The 10,221-nt window shown below is 32.6% G+C and overlaps 1 protein-coding gene across 1 annotated transcript; it reads left to right on the top strand.

Annotated features, from left to right (window-relative positions):
- The first annotated feature begins 725 nt into the window (after window positions 1-725).
- LOC134239909 (uncharacterized) lies at window positions 726-9,299 on the top strand. The gene is made up of 4 exons (XM_062722044.1): window positions 726-730; window positions 816-1,060; window positions 2,572-2,769; window positions 9,154-9,299. Exons 1-4 carry the CDS (start codon window positions 726-728, stop codon window positions 9,297-9,299), a joined length of 594 nt encoding a protein of 197 aa, XP_062578028.1.
- The last annotated feature ends 922 nt before the right edge of the window (window positions 9,300-10,221 follow it).

Below are 10,221 nucleotides of genomic sequence, written 5' to 3'. Positions count from 1 at the left end.
ATTACAGCTAAATAGACATACCATTAATTACCTCAATTACAGTTAGGCCCTCAATGCGTATTTGAACAACATTAACTCTTCATCAACTCAGAAACAAACAATTCACTGATATGATAAAGATCAGAAGCAGAAGAGAAGGGACAAGACCTGATTACCCTGTGGCAAAGAAAAAACTTTAAATTGGAAAAACAATAATCCTTCATGATTTGGGTTGTACGTTAGATCATTTTGGAAATGCAATCATAAAACTAAAAACACATTTTATGAAAATGTAAGGGGGGGGGCTTCATAAGATTAGTCTAATTCTTTTATCCTTTAGATTCAGAAGATGTCTATTACTAAGCAATGGTGAATGAAAGTCACCTTGCAATAAGCATCATCATAAAATCAAGCTAGCATTGGTTAAAACAGGTTTACTATTAAGCATCAGGGCCCGGTTGTTCAAAAGATGGTTAGATTTAACACAGTGGTTAAGGATAACTATGTGTTAAACCTTAATCATTTGATTAGAAAACACAGTGGTTAAATTCTGTTGTTCAAAAGCAATTTAACACATTGGTTAGCTAACACTGTGTTAACTGCTTAATCACTTGGTAATCACTTGTTTACCCATAATGCACTTCTACTTCCTTTGTACACAATCATGGCTGACGTCGTCTGCATAAAAAAGAGTAGGAAAGCTAGGAGTATTAATTTCACCTTAACAGAGGTTGAAATTATTAAAAATGAGGTAAAATTCCATCCTATTCTTGAGGCAAAGCACAGCAACACTGTAACCAATGCTAAAAAGCAAGCCATTTGGCTTGATATTTTAGGAAAGTTAACGCTGTAGGGGTAGCTAAGAGGAATTTGAGTGAAGTTAAAGACAAATGGCGTAACATGTGTCGGGAGGCCAAAATGAAATTTACCGAGAACAGAAGACAGATGACAAAGACAGGAGGAGGGCCTCCACCCACCCCTCTTTCCCAGACAATGCAGGATGTTGTCGACATGTATAAGGATGCCAGTTCCTTCCATGGGATTGAAGGGGGCATTGAAACCTCAATGCCTGGCTGTTCTGGTAAAATATGACTTTTTTGTGTTCATCAACAATAATATTTTCTGATATGCTCATTATCTCCATATTTCATATGTATAAAAATAAAAGAAAAAAATAATGGGAAAATGATTAAAACTGTGATAGTAGCTAAGCCAAAACACACAATGAAATAATGTCAAACTGTACTTTCATTGAATTTACTTTGTTTAAATAACTCTACATTAATTAATACTTTATCAATTCAAAATAACATACTACTTTGATCTAAAATTTGGCACTTTAATTGGAACAAAACAGTGCAATGTCCCATACTATTACTTGACTACCAAGGGACATTTTCGTCTGCTTCCAAACATGAAACATTACTCAGTTGTTGAAATCTATATTTAATAAGACCTAAAAATGATCGGGTTATCTTTTTGTCGTTACAAGGCATATCCTTTATTTTACAAGCCTAATTAACGCTGTTAACCATGTGATTGAATTGTTAATATCGTCCTTTTTTCCGTAGATCTATTTTCTTTCGAATTTGTTTACCATAACGTGACCTTGACCTTTTGATGGGGCAAATACAAATCGAAAATATCAATCTTAACACTAGCCATGCATGTATAATTGTGACCGAACATGAACAGTTTTAATTTAGAAATAATATTATAATGCTCTTAGATTGTCGTTTTAAATCTTCCAAGTGTGCCCTTCGAGTCAAAATGAAAAATAAGAGCCGAACTCACCATCAACATGTGCTCTCTTCTGGATGTTTAAAATTTGATTAGTTTCGCACAAAGTATGTTTCATACATCTTGATGGATTATTTTTATTTTGAATTTGAGAGAAAAATAGATTTCATATTAACTGCAGTAATTAATCTTCAAATTAAAATGGGAAGAATGAGGATACGGATGTCAAATCCGAAAATAATACACGTGGATTGATGTATTTATAATGTCTCTGGTGTGGATTCAAGTTAAAACATAAATCTAAAGAGCCTCAAAAAGTTCAATCAACCAATGCTTTAATAAACATTCTGAAGTTATAGATAGGGTATAAATGAATTTTAAGATAACTAACTGTAAAGCCCATCTTATCATCTTGACAAAAATTCAGAGTAAGGTTGGGGGGGGGGTGCCAATGTTGAATTTTTAAAACAGGGTTTTGAAATTTTTCTAACATTGAAAATGTTTGTTTATAAGTACATGTGAATTTGTTTCGATTAAATAAAAAACAAACTTTAGAAGAAGAAAAAACAAGAAAAATCACAAAATAACTATTCTACAAGATGGAAAGAATAATAAATTTAAAAATATGACTTTGTATAGAATAAAGAAAATTAATCATTATTTTTATGTGTTCAAGTATACGAAAAGTGCTATAAATATGAAAAGTAAATATTTGATTAAAGATGTTATCTGATGAATTTATGCTGCACTGAGTAAATAAGAACTGCTTCATGAGGCTGCATACTAGTAACCATGGCAGAGTGCATGTGTATATAAGTAAGAGAGACTAATAATAATGATTTTTTTCTATAGTAATATCCTCAATGGCAGTGTCTCCCACTCAGACTGTAACAAACAGGATAACTAAGGATCATGATGTGGACATTTGGCAAGATGCTTGTGAGGACCTTCCTGTGCCATCCCAATCTCCAGGAAGTCATGCATTCATTGTCATGGAGTCGACACCCTTAGAGGAACCCCTTTCCCCACCAAGACAACTATGTGCCTCATGTAAATATTGTGGCAATATGATTATATACTTTCATGTTCTCAACTACTAACTTAAAGAAAACACAAATTAGAAATAAAAGAATTAATGTAATTAACACAAATGTAAGAGTCAGAGACTTTAGTTCATTGACCAAGGATGGTACACATTTGTCCATTTTCCTTTTAATTAGATGGATTATTCATAATTTTTCTCATTGACACCATAACAATTTAAGCTGCACCAATCGGCCAGTCTTGAAGATACCGTATATCATATATGAGTGATTTTTTATTTTTTTGTATTATTTATAATAGAAGAAAGATTTTTTTCTTGCTGACCCCTCCCCCTTTTCTTTCTTTTTTTTCTTTCAAAACACCTTTCACATTATATAAACATAACTCTATATTGTGTGTAGACCCGATGTTATTGTGTACCAAATGATGAAAATTTTTTTATATGTACATGTGAAAGTGTTACAATAAAAAAAAAAAAGTAAAAAATAATAAAAAAAATAAATAAAATATTGGACTAAATTCATTTTTTAAATTATTTTTATTATTCACACTTATATCTTCAGATCAATCTCTTTTTCAATTTTTATTTACCCCATGAATTTATTTTGCTTGCACATGCACTACTCTTGTGTGACAATGCACTGATGTATTCTAACAGGTACTTGCTGTAAAATCAATACTCAGTATATGGATCCGCCACATTATTTTTCGAAGGGGAGGTTAATCTACATGACATGCATAGATCATTTTAAAAAACGTTTAAACAATTAATACACAACTATAGTACAATAATTATGGAAGAGGGATTGTTAAAGGATGTGTGAAAAACCTATTAATTCAATACAAGTATATAGAAATTACGAAGTTTTAGTAAATGTTTAAATTTTTTAACCCCATCGAACGAAAATGATACAAGGGGCCTGGAAAAAGTCAGTTATATTTACCATCGTGGTCACATACAATGTACAGCTTGGACATTGATGCTGTGGTATCCTTTCCTATTTACGAAGGAATTTTCGTCATGTGATGGGGCCTGGATCCGTACCTGAGTCCCATCGATGCATCCGACTACATTGGGGAAACCTGCTAGCCGGTAAAACCCTGTTTTGATGCTTGATTTTGTTGTTGCGTCAGGCCATTGAATAAATGTGTCAGCTTTCGCAACCAGTGCTTCGGTGACTCTCTTAATGGTGCGGGATACTGTGCTTTTGTCAAACCCTGTTCAAATTTGAATAACTTGTATATTTTTTTTCTATACGGACAGACTATTTAATCAGCGTTTTACGCTTAATCATGCAGTATATAAACAAGAAGTTTTCACAGCACTGTGTCGTTTTTATTTTACTTGAACTTTAATAATGAATTTTCAACTTGAGTTTATTTTTTTTTACAGTTATGTAGTTTGTGTTCTGTAGTCATTTAATTGTACCTAGAGTGTCCCCGACAACCTGCAAAAAGCTGCCACTTGCAAGGTAGCGCAAGGTAATCATCACTTCATGCTGGACGCTAAGCGCACAGTTCCTATTGATGGCTCTTTCCAAGTGATTTTTTATGACATCACAAATAAAATTGATGCCATGCTGACCAAAGCGGTACCTTCTTCTTAATTCAGCATCAGTCCAACCCTCTAAATTCGTATGGAGTTGAAAAACACGCTGTTTTCTGGGTCCAGGCGGGTAAATAAGAAAGTTGGCGGCCATATTTAATCACGGTGTTAACTTCTTAATCTACCTACCGTAGGTGGATTAAATTTGACACGGATTTAACGCCTTGTTAACACAAACACAATTTTGAACAACAGTTAACCATGTGGTTAAATTTAACACATTATTTAACACTGAGAAAACACTGTGTTAAATTTAACCAACTTTTGAACAACCGTGCCCAGTTCTTTATATTAGCTAGTGTGTGTGATTGCTGTAAGCATTGTTTACTGCCAAAGTGTCAATACAATACAAGTCAATGTCGTATTGCAGCCCGAGCCAGTCAGGGCTTGTGGTAAGTCTAAGAATGTAGTTACTCAGGTTTTTACGAGATATAGTTGTGAGTGATAGCCAATTAAAATTATAACATGCTTAGAAGACAAGGTTTACTGCTTAGAGGACAAGATTTTAGACAAAGCCATTTAATCAGTGTCAAATTGCTAGTTATCTGCATCTCTGATGCCTGGGTTTCTGATTCATACAGAATTGGGTGGAAAAAAATTCAAGTCAATACTATCAACTGAACAGAAAAATAGTTATGCAGACTTCAAAGGCCTTGCAGATTTTATTGCAATTATTATGGAGATGACTTTGCACGATGTTGATATAATTCCTACACAGGAGTTATTTTTTAAAAGAAAACAGAATGGTACATGATGTGCAGCTAGCACATGGAAATATCTACAGAAGATTTGCAGAAGAAATTCAAAGATAGTGTCCCCCCCCCCCCCCCAAGAAAAGAGAAAATATATCTATATTACCTATATTTCAATAAATACTTTATTAATGTACAAAAATTTATTTAACGTTTTCGCTTAAAATAATGTAAGATCACATCATATCATGCAGCCATATATGATAAGAGTGATGATCCCAACTTGCTTGTGATATGAAATTAACATGTGCAGATCCTAAAGGTCAATTTTCACTGAGTTAACATTAATTTGATAAAACAGAGATTGAAATAGCTCTGCCTGATCAATACCATTCATATTTCATCCTTGCTTTGCAAGATACTTGACATTGTAAATTATGGTTTCTTTAAAGACTTGCAAGGCATAACACATTATGTAGTGACTCGGAGTAATACTGGCCAATACAGAGTTCACACTCTGATAGCTGTAGGAAATGATTGTTAGTTATATCCCCATTGCTAATCTTCAAATTGATTAGATGATACCGGCTCATTATCCCCAGAGAGAGTTTGATCTGATAGGGCATTATAGGAATAATGAACATCATACTTTTTGTGCATAAAATTAAAGTAAAAGGCTTCATAAAATAATAATGACAGTTTAAGGAGGAATACCACACCAAATTCTTATTTATAGATCTCGATCCAAGTCAACCTTTTTAAACAATGGTTTCAGTATTGAAAGGTCGACATTAGCTTTTGATTATTTTATATGATTTTTTTTTTGTAAGTAAGTAATTTATTTATTTATAGTGACATGTGTACAATTAATTTCTTTTGTTTACAGACTGTATAAAATAACAATCAACACCCTGCCCATCGGGCCTATATGCCACTTTAAACACTGTTAAACACAAAATTGAAATACAATAATTATATAAAGAAAAGAAGGAGCACAACGTTAGGAGAATAACAAAAAAAAAGTGCAAGAAAAATAAACAATTTCACAATTGTGATTAATATATATCTATACATTTTGTATGGTAAGATTGGTAGTGTCTGTTATAAGGATTATTGGTAGATGAAATTGAAATACATTATTATTTTCTGAACATGAAGGACTGTCTTCGCTTTAATGAAAAATACAAGTACTTTGCAACCTGTCTAAGATAATTTGAAATAAGTGCACATAGTAAATCCAAATCTGACCACCCAATTTGATTAATGCCAGTGTTTTCAAAAAGTTTTAATCGATATTCAGAGTATAAAGGACAATGCAGTAAAAAATGAATTTCGTCTTCTACATTATTTCTAAAGCAAAGTGTGCAAATTCGATCCTCAACAGATTCACCATGATATCTACCGGTTTCTATTCGTAAAGGTAAAATGCCACATCTAATTTGTGCTAAAATTGAACGTAAATATTTAGGCATATCAAGTGCAACATAATTTTCCCTACCAAACATTGTTTTAAAATTAACATAAGTCCGCAGTTTGGGAATGCTTAAAATCTCATTGTTCCAAAGGTTTGAGTAATAATTGTGTATTTTGATTGAACCATATTTATATCTACCATAAGCTTTGACTCGAAATAGTAATCCAGCTCTAGTTGGTGTAATATATCTTTAAAATCACTGCACCAGTTATTCTTACACTTATTGTAATCAACTTCAAAAACAATTCTTGTAATTCGATCATTGCCAAAGGATAAAACTTTATTCCAGTATTTGATTATATTTATCCAACGTCTATATTGACTTGGAATCCATCCAGTGTCTCCATAAACCCCCAATGTAGGAGCAAAACGGTGAACCCCAATAAAGTACCGAATAGCTCTGTTCTGAATATTATCTATAGGCTGGAACTTTTTGTAACCCCAGACACTGGATGCATAATCCAAAACAGGTATGACACAAGAGTAGAATAGTTTTTCAAAGGCATTAAACCTGAAATCTTTATTACTATGTATTTTGTCAAAGAAAATTAAAAAAAAATTTACATGATTTAGAAGCTTTCTTGTAAAACTTTTGCTATAAATGAATGCATCACATGAATACCTAATAAAATATGTAAAGAAAGGCCATATAGATCTTAATTCATAATTTAAATTTTAAAAATATTTATGAAAATTGAGCTCATATAATTTGTGAATTTTTTTTTTTAAACGTGTGGTTAAAATATTATTAAAACCAGTCACAACTGGAGAGAACATGATCGTTAATCATATTTATAAAAGAAATTGAAGCGAAATAGTCAATTTTTATTGAAATTATTCTTTTTTTTAATTTTGACCAATCCGGTGTCGTATAGTGAGACTTCCCCCATAGTGAGGCTTCCCCCGGAAGAATGGTTTTTTAGTGAGTCTTCCCTCCCGGAAGAATGGCTATATAGTGAGACTTTCCCCCCAGAATTTTTACTATATAGCTGTTCTTCCGGGGGGAAGGCTTATTTTGTAAATATGTCAGTTTTATTTTCAAAATCAGGCATACATATTACATCTTTAAAAAGATATTAATTTTTATGCGCCAGGAATGAAAGATCCGGGGTGCATATTGTTTTCGTCCTGTCTGTCTGTTTGTCTGCAAACTTTAACCTTCGCCATAACCTTTGAACCATGACAGACAGAGACTTCATATCTAGTATGCATACTTCATTCATTAAGCTCTTTCAAACGACACCAAGGTCAATGACCTTGTGACCTTGACTGTGACCTGTTCGCTAAAAATAGCTTTTAAACCTTTACCATAACTTTTGAACCATAAGATATAGTAACTGCATTTTCCATTCATCACGTTCTTACAAATGACACCAAGCTCGATGGTCTTGTTACCTTGACATTGACCTTTTTTGCTAAACAAAGCTTTTTTTCGAACTTTTTTGCCATCGGGCGTTTAATGCTTTTTATATCTTGATATCGAGTTATCTGTTTAATTACAAGGAGCACACGGCGGACGTGACCGGTCGGCAGGGGATGCTCACTCCTCCATGGCACCTGATCCCACCTCTGATGTTTTGAAGGTCCGTGTTTGCTCTGCTCTTATTTTGTATCATTTTATGGACTGAGATTGAATACTGTTTGTTATCTCCATCTTCTTCCTTTAACGCATAAAGAATCTAGAATTTAGAATGTAAATTTTAAAATTCTTGAATTTTTACTTAATTTTTCTTCAAAATTATCATATAAAGTTTAACATGCACGATTAAATAAATTGATAATTGATTAAGTGTTTTGCTATAATACATGTAGCCGTAATTGCCATTATGTGTAAAGCGGAGTAATTTAAAAAATAATGGATTTTTTTCACAAATTTTACATTTAACAAGGGCATATTCAGAGGTTGTAGCCATGGAAACGAACATATTTACATGTATACATTTTATGATTCTTTAACCAAAAACGTCCTTTATCTGAAGGTACCTAAAACTTCCGATTAGCATCGCCATTATATGTTGCATCTCTTTCGTGTTTCAGTATAATTCCGTGTTTCATTATATACATTAACTGAAATGTATATCATATTCAGAAATTAGATCTCTCTTTTTAACTGAAGAATGTACAAAATACACAATGCTAATGTAAAAAGATGGGCATTGCCGTATCCTATAGAACTTTTAACGCTGACTTTAACAGTTGACAGCTGACTTTTACATTAGGACAATATACGGAGCTCGTTTACGTGGCCCTGGTACAATACCTTTGACCTTTAAAAATTTGTCAGATACACGGGTTTCTACTATAGAGTTTCTCTTTATTATCTACTGTGATGGCGGAATAGAGAACAAAACATGATAAAATGACCCGCTATTTATTAGTGCCCGCAGTTATAATATATAAAATACAATAATGACGGAGCTAACAGAGACACGTCCGTTCTCTGCAGCTTGTAACACAAAAGAGAGCGAGGATAAGTACACGTCAAGACAGGTGCTGTGACGTATACCTTGTGATCGGATGTAGCAGGGCAATTCGTGCCCAGTACCTCCAGGATCACCACACTACTACTGTATCTTGAATGTGTCTGTTATAATCATTAGAACTTAAAAAAATTTTAGCTCTTACACTGAGCATGCAGGCCATCACCATCTTGGCTCCGATACCAACAGCCAAAGAATTTACTGCAGTTAAAATTGCCAGCATACGGCCAAAGTTAACTAGTAAGAGCTTGGTAGCATTGAGGAAAGAAATTGTCAGCTTATGATGTATTGCCTATATGATATATAATGACTTCAAATCTTATCAACAATACTAAATTGTGTTTTCATTGTACTGTGAATATGCATCTTCTAAGTATTTCTGCATCCTTATATTCTATTATATGTACGCTTTTCCTTGTATTGAATGACAAATATAGTCAATTTCTATCATACAAATTGGCGAATTACTTTTACTAAAAAGACGTTCAAAAGGTTCCAGTTTTATTATAAAGTCACTGTAAAATATATTCAATGCATACACATTGCTAGTATATCTTTAATTATGAATCATTAGTTTTTAACCCCCTCCCGCACACACATACAAAAGATTATCAATAAAAAGTCATGCTCATTTTTATTTTGATTCTTTACTCACTATCATATTATGAAGATTTTTTACTTGTTTATTTTGAAATCTGTTTGATATTCTATAAAAAAAAAGCTATTAATACGGGCAAATTACTTTTACAATCTAAAGTGTCATTGATATAAAAGTGTGTTATATAGCTAGACGATTTTATGAAAATGTTTTCTTATCATAAAATAAGACTTTGCCATTTCTTGTAATTCAATATTTTAGCATAACTTGTACATTAATAGAATATGAGGAGACAGAGATCTCTTTTATGTGCCTTGTCCTTTAATTGCCTGCTGACATAAAGGAATACCTCTCTTTTAAATAACTTAAATGCATGGGATAATAATTCTAACAGTAACAACAAAATATTTAATCTATTACTCTACCATATCTTTAAATGCTATTTATCAGTTCGTGAATCCCCGCCGAGCCTCCAAAAATGGTAATAAAAATGTAAATACAAAACCAAACTTTAAAAAGATATTTTATTGATTTCATTTGATTATTAAATCAATAATAACATTATTTCGTCCCCCTTAAAATCTCCGAGAAAGTGAAGAAAAGCGAAA

Source organism: Saccostrea cucullata, unplaced genomic scaffold, assembly GCF_032062105.1.
Source record: "Saccostrea cucullata isolate Sc308-1 unplaced genomic scaffold, CSIRO_AGI_Scuc_v1 ctg1070, whole genome shotgun sequence".
Taxonomy (NCBI): Eukaryota; Metazoa; Mollusca; class Bivalvia; order Ostreida; family Ostreidae; genus Saccostrea; species Saccostrea cuccullata.
This window is presented reverse-complemented; position numbering and strand designations above follow the sequence as displayed.